Source organism: Prionailurus bengalensis, chromosome D2, assembly GCF_016509475.1.
Source record: "Prionailurus bengalensis isolate Pbe53 chromosome D2, Fcat_Pben_1.1_paternal_pri, whole genome shotgun sequence".
NCBI lineage: Eukaryota > Metazoa > Chordata > Mammalia > Carnivora > Felidae > Prionailurus > Prionailurus bengalensis.
In genome coordinates, this window is record NC_057351.1 from 47,423,426 (window position 1) to 47,440,553 (window position 17,128).

General features: G+C 41.3%; 1 protein-coding gene across 6 annotated transcripts in view; it reads left to right on the forward strand.

Annotated features, from left to right (window-relative positions):
* LOC122492975 (WASH complex subunit 2-like) overlaps window positions 1–17,128 on the forward strand; it is a 61,529-nt gene that overhangs the window by 29,846 nt on the left and 14,555 nt on the right. For all 6 annotated transcript variants that reach the window (XM_043596841.1, XM_043596843.1, XM_043596842.1 and 3 more), the window contains exons 18-22: window positions 1,436–1,537; window positions 3,067–3,198; window positions 6,649–6,818; window positions 11,472–11,574; window positions 16,760–16,912. In XM_043596841.1, the coding sequence (XP_043452776.1) occupies window positions 1,436–1,537; window positions 3,067–3,198; window positions 6,649–6,818; window positions 11,472–11,574; window positions 16,760–16,912 (660 nt within the window). The remainder of the gene's footprint in view (window positions 1–1,435; window positions 1,538–3,066; window positions 3,199–6,648; window positions 6,819–11,471; window positions 11,575–16,759; window positions 16,913–17,128) is intronic.

A 17,128-nucleotide genomic window follows, 5' to 3' on the forward strand; every position in this document is an offset into this window, starting at 1 on the left:
CAACCCCAGTAAGTTTTATGATCTCTTACGGTTCTAGAAGTGGACTGGGTTCAGCTAGGCGCTTTTCACTTAGGGTCTCTCACATGCTTCCAGTCTGAAGGTGGCTGGGCTGAGAATCCTCATACGTCTGGTACCTGGGTGAGAAAGACTCAGACAGCTGGGGCTTTCGGGGCACCCCTCTCTATCTCTATGTGGTCTCCTAGCATGGCAGCTTCAGGGAAGGTGGGTTCTCAGGGGTGGCGCAGGGCTTCAAAGTGAGATTCCTCAGAGAGCTGTGCAGAGGCTGTGTGGCTTTTTGTAACCGAGCCCTGGATGGCAGCATTATTGAGGCAGTCACAAAGGCCCGCCAGGGTTTAAGAGCAGGAATGCAGACTCCACTTGTTGATGGCAGGAGTATAAAAGAATTTGGAGACAGGTTTCATAACCACCACCAAAGCCTTTGTCCCATGTACACAGTCATAGATTGTCTTTATTGGGTACTATCAGAGTGCCTGGGCAAGAAAAAGTGAAGCAGTGCAGTGAAATCTTTCCTGAAATGCAATCTTGCTAGTGTGTAAAATGCAGGAGAGGCGTGGGAGCCTGTAGCTCCCCCTATGTGGTCTCTTTACCTCAGCCAACCCGTGGAACTCCATGGGGTCCAGGCGAATCCATTGGGCCGAGAAGAGTTCTTCTCAGTTAATGAAATCTTTAGGTCTATGTTTGAGAGTAGATGTGGATTCCATAATAAAAAGAAATTATCCAGAGAGGTCTTAGAAACTATGTTCTTGTGCTATTTAATTGTCTGGCTCTTGTGTATTCACGTTCCTGTCCTAAGGGAATAGGTGTCCCATTTTATGTTTCTAATTCATGCAGCTCAGTTTGTATCATAGGCTGACACCATCACATTTTGGAAGTTTTTTAGAGTCTACCAGATCTTTTGCAGCATCTCTTAGCTATAGTTCAAGTAGAATACCAAACATTTTAAAATAAAATATGAATTCGTATTTATATGAAAGAAACAGTATAATACTCTTCTAAGAGGAGAAGAGGGTGTTAGTAAATAAAGCAAAGTCCTAAATCCAGTAATTTGGGAATCTAGTCTCTATTTCCAGTATTGAATCTGTTTCATCATTCTGATTCTTAGGACAAAAAAAGGAAGTCTTTGCTACTTTTTTAGCACAATAAGAGATTGATTGGAAAATGTCCACGTGGGAGTATAGAAACCTCCAGTGAGGCCACCTGGAGTTCTATGGTGGCATCTTCTTTCTCACATGTGGGTTCTGTGCTGCACTCTGCTAGGAGAAACTGACACGTGTTCTCAGCCACTTTCTCTGTCACGAAGAGACCTAGACTCACGCAGCCATTATATTATAGTCTTCAATGTTTTATGTTTAATTGATACTTCAAAGAATGTGGTCTGTCTTGTTAACCAGGAACTTTAATCTTGATCCAACAGGATTTGTTTTCTTCACAAAATGTGAGTAAGTCAAAAGAGGGATCTCTCCTGCCTAGCAAACTCCCCACGTCGGTCTCGCTTTTTGATGATGAAGATGAAGAGGTAAACATTGTTACTGTAGTGCAAGATAAATAAGTTTTTGAGGAGTAGAAAACCATTGCTGATGTAGATTTCTAGTCAGAGGCTCATACAGTAGAACAAGGTGATAGGGAGGCAAACTATCTGAGGCTCACATAACAAAAATATTTAGTTTTTGTCTCAGTGATTCCTTTCTTGAGTCCTCTTAGCTGTACAATGGGCAGGACATTAGATTCTTGGCCCAGCTCTTGTGGAAGGCTTTGTAGATTTCATTTTAAAAATCTACCTGTAAGAAATAAAGAGGGTGGATCTTTGTTATACGCAGCGATCCACAACGTCTTGGACAAAGCAGGAATAGGAGAAGATGGCCATGTCCTCACCTTGTTTTTCTTTCCTGCCCTGCATGAGAGAGCAAAGTGGGGGAAAGAAATAAGAGGGAAGACAAACCAAATCTTCCCTCTTACGCAGTACTGTGCCGTGGCCAAGCTCATGGGCTTTGGCACCAGACCCCTGCTTTCACTTGCAAATCAGGGACCTTGGGCAAGTAACTTCAACCTCCTGAACCTAATATAGCCTAATAGAGTATAGGGTCATTGTAGCAGCCAACACAACTAATGTACAGCTCTTGACACTGTACCTGGCACATCGGAAATATTAGCTCTTGCCGTTAGTATCCCCTTCGGATGCCAGTTCATTTTTGGCACGGCCTTTCCTTATTTTCCCATACTCTACCCTGCTTAAAGGCTCCTTTCATTGAATTTTTACATATCAGGATTATTCACCTGCTGTATTATATTGTTGAGAGTGTTCTTCTAACTTGGGTTCAGGCCCTCTGATGATTTTGTTTCTATTACCTTAGTGAAAATCCCTTAATAGATACTTTGGGAATACCTGACTATACAAAACTTGGCAAATGCCATTCAACCTATGAGAATCAACTCTTCAGTAGGCCAGTGATTATATCTGGTAAATTATTTCTTAAGTTTGTGTTGTCTTTTTAAAATTAACCAGAAACACAAGTCATGCCTTCCCTCTGTCCCAGGTGTGTGACTTCGGTAGGTATGGAAGAGTGGAAAGAGCTCCCTATTTCTCTTTATTGTTAATAATCCATTGCTCTGGTTTCTAATTCATAGAAAGGTCCAACTTGTTGGCTGCCACACGGGTTGTACTGGTCTCCCTAGTGAACATACAGGGCCCAACCACAGCGGGCCTGAGTGGGGCCGGATTTCTTCCTCGTTCTGTGTTCTTATCCTCAAGTTACCCTCCTCCTGCTCCTTCCCAAGTGTTTTGCCTTTGAGTTCCATGTGGTCTGTTTCCCTTCTGTGAATGGAGAATACAGTGAGAGAAGATAGTAGACTGTTATTTTAGGTATATACATAAGAGAGAAGTGGGATTTACTGGCATTTTGTGATTTTTTTTTTTTCTTTCCAAGGTGTTATACATATTCTGTACCTGACTAGAGATTTATTCTCTAACAATTTGACATGGAAGATCGAAGTGTTTTGTTTTATGTGTATGAAGTTGTCATACTCTTCTGTCATTTGTTTTTCTAGGATAATCTTTTTGGGGCAACAGCTGCTAAGAAGCAGACATCATCTCTTCTAACTCAGAGCCAAGAGAAGGCAAAGCCTTCTGAGCCCTCCAGAAAGAAAGCATCTGCCTTATTATTCAGCAGTGATGAGGAGGTGGGTTGCAAGTTTCTCCTGGAGAAGAGCAGGAAGTTGTTTGATGGGATTTAAGAGTTACAGCTATCCTGGGATGCCTGGGTGGTTAAGCGTTAAGCGTCTGACTTCAGCTCAGGTCATGATGTCATGGTTTGTGGGTTCGAGCCCTACATTGGCCTCTGTGCTGACAGCTCAGAGCCTGGAGCCTGCTTCAGAATCTGTGCCTCCTTCTCTCTCAGCCCCTTCCCCACTCGTGTGCTATCTCTCTCTGTCTCTCATAAATAAATAAACATTGAAAAAAAAAGTTACAGCTGCTAAATATTTTCTTTTTATACCTGTTTTATATCCAGTGAAGTTCAGTTACCAAAGACTATGTTCACAAAACTGTCTCTTCTTTTTCTGGAAGAAAGGTATTTAGTTTAAAGGTTAATGTTTTCATGACAGTTGAGAATAAAATAAGTATGCCCCTCAAATTATAACATATGCTAATTCACATGAGTTAGGCCTTATTTTATTTTATTTTATTTAAAAACTCTTTTTATTTATTCTTGAGAGAGAAAGTGCACGCACATGCAAGAGAATGGCAGAGAGAGAGAGAGGGAGAGAGAGAATCCCAAGCAGGCTCCATGCTGTCAGCACAGAGCCCAACATAGGGCTCAATCTCATGAACCATAAGATCATGACCTGAGCCAAGATCAAGAGTTGTATGCTTAACTGACTGAGCCACCCAGGCACCCCTAGGCCTTATTTTATATTGTTAAATGATCCTTATGTTTCAGTATCAAGAATTATAGCTAGACATGTAATATTTATGCAAGCTTAACTTCTTTTTTATGAGTCTTTATTTATTTATTTATTTTTTAGTGTTTATTTTTGAGAGAGAGAGAACAGAGCACAAGAGGGGGAGGGGCAGAAAAAGAGAGAGACACAGAATCCGAAGCAGGTTGCAGGCTCTGAGCTGTCAGCACTGAACATGAAATGGGGTTCACATCCACAAACCGCGAGATCATGACCTGAGGCAAGGTCAGATGCTTAACCGACTGAGCTACTTAGGCACCCGCCCCCCTTTCATATGAGTCTTAATATTTTCATTTGCTATCTAGATACAAGTTAGCAAAGCCACTAGTGAATAGGGTTTAGCTGCTAATTTAGCTGTACAGAAAAAGACTTTGAAAACCCTGAGCATTTGGGGCATCTGGATGGCTTATTTTGTTGAGTATCTGACTTTGGTTCAGGTCATGATCTCACGGTTTGTGAGTTCAAGCCCTGCATTGAGCTTGCTGCTATCAGTGCAGAGCCCGCTTTGGATCCTCTGTCCCCCCCCCCCCCTTTCTGTCCCTTTCAACCCCATGCTTTCTCTCTCAAAAATAAATAAAACATTTTTAAAAATTAAAAAAACAAAACAAAACCCTGAGCATTACAAATCTCCCTGGGGTGCTTGGGTGGCTCAGTTGGTTGAGCGTCCGACTTCACTCAGGTCATGATCTCACGGTTCGTGAGTTCGAGCCCCACGTTGGGCTCTCTCTGGTCAGCACAGAGCCTGCTTCAGATCCTCTGTCCCCATCTCTCTCTGTGCCTTCCCTGCTTGTATGTATGTTTTCTCTTTCTGTCTCTTTCAAAAATAAATTTAAAAATACTAAAAATCGGGGCGCCTGGGTGGCTCAGTTGGTTAAGTGGCCGACTTCGGCTCAGGTCGTGATCTCACGGTCTGTGAGTTCGAGCCCCGCGTCGGGCTCTGTGCTGACAGCTCAGAGCCTGGAGCCTGTTTCAGATTCTGTGTCTCCCTCTCTCTGACCCTCCCCCGTTCATGCTCTGTCTCTCTCTGTCTCAAAAATAAATAAACGTTAAAAAAAAAAAATTAAAAATACTAAAAATCTTCTTGCATTACAATAATTGCTCTTCTTTATTTTAACATTGTGAGAAAATTATGAGGGTATGATGTGGATGGAGAAACTGTAGCTATATCAATGTTTTTTATTGGAAGTAATTTAAAATGACACAACATAATTTGCTTTTTCTATTCCAACAGAATTTATCATGGATTTTCTATTTTTTTCTTCCTAGCATTGTTAGTCATTGTTCTCCCTATAGTAATGGGCAACCATAAGTGGAAATTTTCCTACCACAGTATTATAATGATTTAGGGAAAATGAAAACAAAATTGACTTCTGAACAATGTGGGAATTTAGGGGTACTGACTTCCTGTGCAGTTGAAAATTGATGTATAACTTTGGACTCTCCAGAAACTTAACTACTAATAGTCTACTGTTGACCAAAATCCTTACCAATAATGTAGACAGTTGGTTAACACATATTTTACATGTTTTATGTATCATACATTCTATACCTAAAATAAAGTAAGCTAGAGGAAATAAAACGTTAAAATCATAAGGAAGGGAAATATATTAATGATACCGTACATATATTTATTGAAAAGAATCCATGTGCATTTCAAACCCGTGTTGTTCAGGGGTCAACCATATTAGCTAAAGCTGGGAGCAACAGTACTTGGCTGAGTAAAGATACCCAGTGTTCTAGAACAGTGATTCTCAACCTTGGCTACCCATTGTAATCGGCTGGAGAACTTTAAAGAGTACTCTTACTGAATTCCAGGGCTGGAGATTCTGAATTAAGTAGTTTGGCAGATGGTCTGTCCTTGGAATTTTCTAAAGTTGTCCTGGGAATTCCAGTGTATAGTCACTCTTGAGCCTTACTGCCCTAGAGGAGCACTTCTCAGACCATAACATGTGAAGAAATCACCTGGGCATCCTGTTAACAAATGCAGGTTCTGATTCAGAAAGTCTGGAATCAAACCAGAATTCTGTATGACACATGCTGCTGGTTGTGGACCCCACTTTGATTGGAGAAGCTCTAGACTGTATAGAGACCAAAGGACCACTTATGTAAGTGTTCAGGAGTTCCAAGAGGTGAGAGCATAGCCAAGTGGGGTTCCCCTAAATGCTTTCTAAAGGTCAACTTCAGACTTTTGTTGATGGAAGGGGTCACCAGCATCTTTCATTGTGTCTTGTTTATATGTGCATTGCGTGAGTGTTCTATACATTTTTGTCCAGCCTGCTTCAGGATTTTTGAATCGAAATGTATAATTTTCCTCCAAAGTTGAGTGCTCTTGATTTTTTTTTTTTGACATTCGTCTTCTCAATTTCTTTATAAATAATTTTGAATCTCCTAAGGGTAGACAACGTCCCTTTTCCTAACCCAGAATAGGACCATAGAGGGGAGAAACATAGTGTAGTGATGGAGGAGGAAGGCAGAAAGTTTGTGAGGTCAAAGAACCCAGCTGTCTAGATTTGAGTTTAGAGGAAAGTCCCAGTCATGAGTTCTCTTCAAGAGTGATGTACTTGATTAAGTATTTAGTGTAAATACAATTTAATGGAACTTAAATTTTATTTTATTTCCAGGTTCCTTAGTCTGAATGGTCACTGGGTTTTAATATATATTTTATATTTTAAGGACCAGTGGAATGTTACTGATTCACAGATGAACTCAGCGTCTGACAACAGATCTAAAGGAGAACTAAGGGGCTCTGGGACCAATCAGGAGCAGGAGGCTAAGGCTGTGAAAAAGACCAGCCTCTTTGAGGAGGATGATGAAGATGATCTGTTTGCTGTTGCTAAGGACAGGTGAGGTAGTCATTGTAAGAAATCATTTAGCCAGTGTCTGTGGTAATAAGTAAAGGTATTTGATACATAAGATGTCAGTTACTTGGGGATGACATGATCATTCATTACCTAGTAGTTATACAAAGGAGAATGTGTTTAATTTTCACTTATAAGGTATTTTCCCCCAATACTGGGAAATGTTTTTGTTAGCAGATTTACCTAATTTCTTCTAATTATTTTTTTTAACTCCTAAATATTATTTTTCTTAGTTTGTTAGGGATTTAAGTGCAGCTTGTTATCTTTTGTTTTTGTTTTTCCTCTGAGATGCCCTGTAGAATGTAAAGTTTGGTCTGCGTTACTTAAGTTTCTCATTTGAATGGAAATCTGCTCAGCATTGAAAAACATCCTGTTAGGAGGATGATTCTTTGCAGAACGGTGCTTTGTCACACCAGTGGCTGGTAATTCTTAGCTGATCTAGGTGGTGTCCACATGAATACTTGAACTAAAGCCAGCAGGATATTTCATAGACTGAGCATGGGCTGTATTGGTGTGTTGTAACATGTTGCTTTACAGACAATAGCAAGTGTAGGAGGGGATATGGAATGTGGGGAAATAGGTTCTATTTACAGAAATGGGTTAGAAAAAAGCTTAGGGCGGAAAACCGCCACCAAGGGCAAAAGCACCCGAGGTTAGCTAGCAAGTTATTGTAATGGGATCACGAGTAACTTGTTATATTGCCTGTAGGAAATTACTTTCCATCTGACTCCAATATACTGTTGTACCTTGATCACAAACTCCACTTGTCCCCCAGACCCTTTGCTTCTTATACACACAAGTTAATGATTACTTCCGATTGTTTTCTCCACGTCTCTGTGTGTAAGATCTTTTTTTCTTCATGTTCACCACGTGGGTAATATCTTGTGAACTCAATAAATACAGAGACAAAACCCTTGTCAGGGCTCGTGTCTCCTCCCGGACATCAGCCTCTCTCATATTCAATTCTGCGTCCGCTCTCTTGCTGGACCAGAGAGAACTCCAGACTCATAGTCTGCGACGGTGGAAGAATTGGAGCCCTCACACAATGCTGGTGGGAATGTAAAATGGTGCCACTTTGGGGAACAGTCCAGCAGTTCCTTAAAAAGTTAAATACGGAGTTACTCTAGGACTTAATTTCATTCATTCTAGATGCTCAAGAGAAATGAAAACATGTCCACACAAACACTTATATATGATTGTTCATTGTAGCATTATTCGTAGAAGCCAGAAAGTGGAAATATGCCAAACATCCCATCAACTGACGACAGGATGCAGAAAATATGTTCTATCCATACAATGAACTCTGACTCAGCAATAAGAAGGAATAAAGTATTGATACATGCTACAACATAGTTGAACCTTACGTATTGTGTTAATTGAAAGCAGCCAGTCACAGAGGACCACATGCATGGTTCCCTTTGTATATAATGTCCAGAACAGATAAATCTATGGAGACAGAAAGTAAATTAGTGTTTGCCTGGGGCGAGGAGAATTGAGTCTGTTAACAGGCATGAGGCGTCATTTTGGATTGATGGAAATACTGTGAACCTAGATTGTGGTGATGGTTGCACAACTCTGTAACTAAAAACCAGTGAAGTGGGGCGCCTGGGTGGCGCAGTCAGTTAAGCGTCTGACTTCAGCCAGGTCACGATCTCGCGGTCCGTGAGTTCGAGCCCCGCGTCAGGCTCTGGGCTGATGGCTCAGAGCCTGGAGCCTGTTTCCGATTCTGTGTCTCCTTCTCTCTCTGCCCCTCCCCCGTTCATGCTCTGTCTCTCTCTGTCCCAAAAATAAATAAACGTTGAAAAAAAAAATTAAAAATAAATAAATAAATAAAAACCAGTGAAGTGCATATTATAAAGGGGTAGATTTTATGGTTTGTAAATTATATCTCAAAACCATTCTGAAAACAGAAAGAAGCTCTGTGACTTTAACAGAGTTGTGACATACTGCCTGGTTAGCTGGGCACTTAGGTGTCCTGGCTTGCCTGGACAGCCCTGGTTTGTGCCTGCCATTCCAGCATGACGACTAATAAAAATTTCCCTTTCACTCTCAGAAATGTCCTGGTTTAGGCAATAGGCCCTGTGGTTATCTGAATGTTTTCTCATGTCTGTACCTTTCAAATAAATCAAAATACTTAACCTGTTATTTATAATGAGAAACACCCTCGTTCGCTGAGCAGCATATTTTTCTTCTGAGGACAGATCTCCATGGGAGGGCCAAACTTAACCAGCAGTTGCTGAGTATGTGGAGTGAGAGCCAACGTTAAGGACTGGCTGTTGTTTCCTATTAGAGCTCTGGCCAGAGAGCTAACTAGTTTTCTGTAGCTTACCTTCAGAATCTGTCATCACATATTTTTTGTGGGTTGGTTTGGTGTTTTGCTGTGTGGTTTTTTTTTTTGTTTTTTTTTTAGAAATTACTTGTTCATGAGGCGCCTGGGTGGCTCAGTCAGTTAAGCATCCGACTTTGGTTGAGGTCATGATCTCACGGTTTGTGAGTTGGAGCCCCGCGTCGGGCTCTAGGCTGACAGTTCAGAGCCTGGAGCCTGCTTCAGATTCTGTGTCTCCCTCTGTCTGCCCCTCCACTGCTTGCACTCTGTTTCTTGCATTGTCTCAAAAATGAATAAACATTAAAATTTTTTTTTAATTAAAAAAAATTACTTGTTCACGCTTAGTTGGTTAAGTGTCTGACTTTAGCTCAGGTCATGATCTCACAGTTTGTGAGTTTGAGCCCCACATTGGGCTCTGTGCTGACAGATCAGAGCCTGGAGCCTGATTCAGATTCTGTGTCTCCTCTCTCTGCCCCTTCCCCGCTCACACTCTGTCTCTCTCAAAAATAAATAAACATTAAGAATAAAAAAAGAAATTGCTTGTTCAGAAAATCATGCATGGGATATTTTCCTGCTATAGTTGCTTAATGAGGTTTCTGGTATTCTTTTTTTTTTTTTTTTTTTTTTTTTAGTGTTTTATTTATTTTTGAGAGAGAGACAGAGTTCAAGCAGGACAGGGGCAGAGAGAGAGGGAGACAGAATCCAAAGCAGGCTCCAGGCTCCAAGCTGTCAGCCCAGAGCCCAATGCGGGGCTCGAACCCACAAACTGTAAGATCATGACCTGAGCCGAAGTTGGATGCTTAACTGACTGAGCCACCCAGGCGCCCCTTGGTTTCTGGTATTCTTTAGGCATCTGATATAGTGATTGCTCGTCATCTAGAATTCAACTGTTTTGGTTATAATTTATATAAATTTTTATTGGTGTATATCTATAAAGGTATATTAGATACTACCGTACTGTGTCATTAAAAATTGGCTTTTTGCTTTTATAACTTATTCAGGGTATAGTCTTAATATTTAACCATTCTTTAGTGTATACGTCCAATTAAGTGCACTCAACTATTTGGTTAGTTTTGTTCCCTAGTCTGTGATAAGGATCACAGTTTTTTTGTATTTGTTTTTGTTTTTTTTTTTAAGATATAGGCAGAAGTCGGTATTAAACTAATGAATAAGTTTCCTAGTGTCTTTCTGATAATTAAACTTACAGAAAAGGTTATAATACATATACTTATTAGTGTGTATGTTAATTATATTCTAACGTAAGTAGATATAGATGGTAAACAATTTGCTGAAATAAGGTGTTAGTATTACTTTTAGCTAGCTAAAATTGAATTTAAAGTTTGCATTATTTTGGTAATTCTGTAGTGTGCTAATTGGATGATTCCTTATCACGTAGTGAAAACTGGAACTTGACCTTTGAGTAGTTAGAATGTTTTCTGTTCTGGATTCCCCATGTCTAGTGCTAAGCTTCCCTGTGATTCTCCACTTTCATATATCTGTCCCTTAAAAGCTCTGATCAGTATTTGTTCTGTTTATTGACTACCTTCTCTGTGGAGCCAGGGCAGAATCTAGGTGAGAAGGTAGGTGAAGACCAGCTAGAGGAAGGTGGTGAGGAGAGCTGTGGCTGAAAGGGCCCAGTATATTCTCTCTCTCTCTTTCTCTCAATATTTTAACTTCACACTGTTTTTGGTTTTGTTTTGTTTTGTTTTTAAGTAGGCTCCACACCCAACATGGGGCTTGAGCTCATGACTCTGGAATCAAGAGTCACATGTTCTACTGACTGAACCAGCCAGGTGCTCCCCGCCCCCCGCCCCAACCCCACTATATTCTTTATTGGAAACAAATGCTGGAGATCTCGTTTCTGTGTATCTAGAGAATTCTAGAAAGCTAATGGTCCTTATAAGATTGAATAATGCAAATCTTTGTAGTATTTTTACTCCAAACCTACCTCTCCTCCCAGCATCCCCATACATGCTTTTAAATACTTGCAAAGCTAGTGCTCGCTTCAGTAGCACGTATACTAAATACTTGCAAAGCTAACAGTTAGTGCTCCTACAGTGAATCAAAGGGACAAGTAGAGAAGGCTCCTGAACTCTTCCACATAAGGATGAGAGACAGACTGATGATTTGCTAGACACAAATGGCACCTACTTCAAAAGTTTTTCTCATTTGCTTTCAACTACGTAAGGTCAGCAGATGTCTTGGGTGTTTTGGTGGTAGGTGGGTTCCTGTAAGTATGGCCTGGAAGGAATATTGTATATATATTTTTAATCATACTTGCCTTTAATTTGACCTTTTGCTTGATTGTATAGCCAAAAGAAGACCCAGAGAGTGTCACTCCTCTTTGAAGATGATGCCGATAGTGGAAGCTCTCTCTTTGGCTCTCCTCCTGCATCTGTTCCTCCTGCAACAACGGTATTCTTGACCTCCTAGGCCCAGGAAATATCCTTGCCATGATCTTATGTGAATAGTGATATTTCCCTGAATCAGCTCCTATACCTGACCTTGTGGGCTAAGTCTAATGGAAAAACCTATTTGCCTAGTTTTAGAAATAGATCATCTAGTTATGGTATTTGATGAAGCACACATGCAAAGTGTGGGGGAAAGGGTTCCTTCATGTCCTGCAGCCCCTTCAGCATCAGGGGTGGGTCTCTGAAATCTGAGGGGAGAGCACCGTTGCAGTTCTGGGCAGGTCGCCAGGCTTAGCCCCAGTGGCATGGAATTGTGCAAACACTAGACCAGGTCAGTTAAGGCACACATTATTCCTTTCAGGAGCATGTTTCAAGTACCAACGCTTTGGTCCTGGTTTATGTGAATAGCCAGTCAGTAAAACGGAAGGAAATTCTGGCACCTGCCAGAACAAGGATGAACCTCGAGGACTTTATATTGAGTGAAATAAGCCAGTCAGAAAAAGACAAATAGTATATGATGCTACTTACATGAGGTACCTGGAGTAGTGAAATTCATAGAAGCTGAAAGTAGACTAGTGGTTGCCAGGGGCTAGCAGGAGAGGGAAATGGGGAGTTGTTCAAGGGGACAGAGTTTCAGTTTTGCAAGATGGAAAAATTCTGGAGATTGATGGCATAACAATGAATATTTTTAACACTGCTGAATTATAAATGGTTAAGATGATACATTTTGTTTTTTGCCATGGTTAAAAATTTTTTAAAAATTACAGTAAAGGGGGCACCTAGCTGATTTAGTCAGTAGAGCACACTGCTCTTGATCTCAGGGTCATGAGTTTGAGCCCCATGTTGGGTTTAGAGATTACCTACATAAATAAACCTAAAAAACATTGAATATATATATTTTTAATATTTATTTTTGGGAGGGAGAGAGAGAGAGAAAGACAGAGAGGGAGAGTGAGCAGGGGAAGGGTAGAGAGAGAGAGACAGACAGACAGACAGAGAGAATCCTGAAGCAGGCTCCAGCCTCTGAGCTGTCAGCACAGAGCTTGATGCGGGGCTTGAACTCATGAACCGTGAGATCATGAGCCACCCAGGTGCCCCTAAAAAAACATTTAAAAAGTTAAAGTATGTAATAAAAAGTCCATCAGTGGCATCTGGTGTAAAGGATTCCAGTGATTACATCTAAATGACATCACAATCATTGTGGTGGTCTAAATGACCACAATCACCTCAGTTAAAGGTTTAGCCAATCTTGATGTTATATCAAAAAGGAGTATTAAAGAATGAGAGGAAGCTGGCATTATGTTATATTTATATTTATCCAGGGAACCTGGGCATACTGGCCTGTCATTCATCTTTCCCCAGCTCATTCCTTAGTGGGTGTATGTGAGTGTGTGCACATAGAACAAAATGAGGCCAAACAGCTATTTTACTGCCAGCTGGCAATTGCTAACAGCCCCAAAGGGAAATGTGGAACTTTTTAGGCTAGACCCCATGGATTAGAACTCCTTTATCTGACCTGGGTTAGCCTAAAAGGCTAAGAATCAAGCCAACTCACAGCCTGCTGTCAGGCCTTCGACTCCCAACTCCACGCCATTCAAATCTGGCACGTGATAGAGGCAAAAAGACACTTAAGACCAGGAAGAAGGTAAGAGCCCGTGGGACCCCTCCTACGCTGGAGCAGCCACCACGGCAACTCTGCCACCCATGCTTGATGAGGAAGGCCCTCCTCCTCCCACCATGATGATGGGTGACCAAGTCCCTGTTACCTGCATAGGTTTGATGAAGGAGAGATAAGACCGTAAAGGAGCCTTGGAACTTCTGTTTTCTAGAGGCTGATACTTGGTTTTTTCATTCCTCCTAAATAGTTTTTGTTTCAAGTTTATTTTATATTATGCAGTAATATGTGGATGTCTTCTTTAAAAAGGTTTAGAAAATGCACGGAGAATACAAAGTCCTTATGCTCCTGCCAGAGTAGTCATTGGTAACAGTGCATTGTCAGCCCTTTCAGGCCTGTTTCCAGGCATTCACTCTATTTAGTTAAATGAGGTCATGTTGTACCTTTTTCTGTAAGTTGTTTTGTCCTGCAACATGTTTTTCATTTCCATAAGCTTTAGCTTCTTCTTTTTTCACCACTATCAGTATTCCGTAGTGTAGCTGTCCCAGGGTATGTGTGACTTATTTTGCCTTTGATGGAGTAATTGTCACTGTTTCCTGTTTATTAGGGATCTCTCTCCCTTTTTTTTTTTAAGTTTTTAAATTATTTTAAAGTTTATGTATTTATTTTATTTATTTATTTTTTGAGAGAGCACAAGTGAGAGAAGGGCAGAGAGAAGGAGAGACGGAATCCCAAAAAGGCTCTGTGCCATCAGCGCACAGCCCAGTGCGGGGCTGCAACTCACTAACTGTGAGATCGTGACTTGAGCCGAGATCAAGATCAGGACGCTGCGCTACACCAGCGCCTCTAGGGATGTCTCTTTCCATCCCAACTTCTGGGTCATCTTTAGCCTTGACTACTGAGATAATTTCTTATCTGGCCTCTCCTCGAATGCTCCTTCCTTTCATCTGCCCTTCTTGCTGTTGCTCTGGTTCTATTCAAGGCAGCCTGATCCTATCACGTCCTTGTCACAAATGCCTGAGCCTGCCGTGCCACCCGTAATCTCATTCACACTGGACTCATCTCTTCCAGCCTCACTCTCCGTGTGCTTTAGGTGACTTGCTGTCCCAGATTACTCCAGAGAAGGTTGTTGTCTCTCTTATCGGGAAACAGTTTTCATTTTGTCAGACATAGTGCAACTGTTAACTTGTCCTATGGAAGCTTCCCAGACCAGGATCTTGTCAGTTGATGATTTAGGGACTTTTTTCCCCCACCGTATTCCCATTAAGTGGGTGTGCACGGCTTACACCAGAAGCTTTCAGCATTGGGAGGAACATGCTGTGTTCCCTGGGCCCCGGGGCTCCCTCCTGCTGCTTCTGAGGTGCTCATGATCTTTTCTTCGAATCACCCATACTTGCATCTCCCTAAAGATGACATCAAGTGGTTCCGTGGTTAAAAGGGTCAGGAGATCTGAGTGGTTTTTCATTGTAGATTATAAATAATAACTTCTTCTCTAGATAAATGAGCAGTAACCTAATAAATTTTAAAGGTCATGGAAATGGAAAACTCCTTTCAACCTGTAGTAATTATGACTGTTAAATAAGACAGAGGGTCAAAGATCTACATCTCACGTAGCTGAACAAACTGTACACAGATTCTTACCGTTTGTGAAGTACAGTTCCCTTCAGACAGCAGTGTATAAAACACTTTTCTTTTGTTTAGAGATCCTGCATATTTTAAAGTTACCTGTGACTCTGTTATAAAACTGTCAAAGAAATTAATTTCACGATGAAGATGAAGTCAGCTTTATCTTTAGGAAGATTTGCAACCGATAGTTTGGGTGGCGTTTTCCTTGGTTTAAGGGGCCATACTAAAGTCTCATTTTTCACCCTGACCGGTTTGCGTTGAAGTTGTATGTGGTTTTCAGAGAGCCCAGTGCATTCCACCAAAATTTTTTCCTTTAATCACTTCAGTATTGCCTTACCTCTTCTGAAATTGTTTTGTGGGTTTCCAGCCTTTTATTTCAGGTTAAAATTGATTATACATTTTAAGGACCTCTTCTTAACAATAATTAAAAATGTTACTCTATTTTTTACTTCATTTATAATTTTTTCTCTCTCGTAGTTAAGGAGCATTCTTCTTTGATTTCCCAAATCTGTCTTCCTAACTTGATTTAGATATTGCTTCAAAGCTTACTTCCTCATAACCTCTCGTCTAGTTGGTATGATAGAGTCATAGTTTTTCCTCAAGAATTTTTGATCACTTTCCCCAAGGATGCTGATAACTCTAGGTGAGTCACATAACCTCAGTTTTCTAAACCCTGAAATCCCTGCCTCCCCCATCAGGAACATGACAGATTGAGCAAAGTGCTCGCAAACTGGTGTGGACCATCTACTTGGTATAAAACACCATGACTTGCTGTTGAATTATATTATCCTTTCAAGGGAATAGACAGACATATGTGATAGCTATTAATGTAAGTTAAGAAGAAAATAAAAGCGAGGTAGACAGATAAATAATCTTACCAGTGTAGCAACTGATACTTACTGAAGAAGGTAGAGAAACCTTTATGGGGACCTCAAGCTGGGCCTTGCTTGAAAGATGAGGATTTGCTTCTACAGACAGTGGGGAAGGGTGCAAATTCACGGTAGGTTTAAGGAATAGTGAAGATTGAGGGCACCTGAGTGGCTCTGTTGGTTAAGCGTCTGACTCCTGATCTTGGCTCAGGTCATGATCTCACGGTTTGTGAGTTCAAGCCCTGCATCAGGCTCTGTGTTGATGGCAGAGAGCCTGCTTGGGATTCTGCCTCTCTTTCTCTCTGCCCCTCATCTGCTTGTGCTCTCTCTCTCAAAATAAATAAACTTAAAAGAAGAAAAGGAATAGGGAAGATTGGTAAGATGCAGGTAAACAAAGGGAGAAGATGAGGTATTAGTTGATAGTCACATTTAGCATTTACTTAATGCAAATAGTGCAGCTTTGGGGTGGGAGATGAAGCAATCTGGTGCGTATTTTCTTTTAGCAGAGGCAGCTCTGGATGACATCATTGACCTGAAATATGGGAGGACGGAGGCAGAGAGGAGAGACTAGTGGTCATCTGGGAGTCAGACATAAGGTTCTAATCAATAGCAGTATCTGTGAAGTGAATGGACACACGGAGACAGGTGCAGGCGTTACCGTGGTAGAAGTTGTGAAGTGCTGTGTCTATAGTGAGGTGGTGGCGTTTATTGCTTCTCCCTGTTTGTGCCCCCTTCACTGTCCCGCACTGTCTCTCCCTCCACATTGCACTAACTCCCTCAAGAAGATTGTGGTTTCACCTGTTCTTTATGTTGTCATGCTAGTAAAGCACACTTTTTTTTTTTTTAATTAGAGAGAGAGAGAGCAAGCAAGCGAGCACACAAGTGGGGAAAGGGCAGTGGGAGAGAGAGAATCTTAAGTAGGCTCCACGCTCTGCACACATCCCAATGTGAGGCTCGATCCCACAACCCTGGGATCATGACCTGAGCCCAAATCAAGAGTTGGATGCTCAACCGACTGAGCCACCCAGGCACCCCCACAGTTTTGTTTTTAAGGATGTCATTTGCTCTTCTTTTGGTAGAAAAGAGAGACTGTCCCTGAAGTAACACCTTTGCTGTTCAGCGACGAAGAAAAGGAGGCACCATTCGGAGTGAAACCTGGGGATAAGAAGGTTGATGGTGGCAGAGACTCATCAGCAGTGGGGAGCACTCATTTGGTTGAGGAGTCAGAAAAGGTAGACTTCTTTTTTTTGCATTTATATTCTGAGGTGTTTGTTTCTCATGTTTTGTAAAATGCAGACACACCCACACACAAATGCACACACCCTTACCTTTTTCTACCACAGAAAATAAATGGCTACTTTGTTGAATATTTTGAAAATACTGAAAAGTCTGAAGAAGAAAATCGGATCCCTCCATTCAGGGAAACCTTCAACATCGTTCTTGCTGTT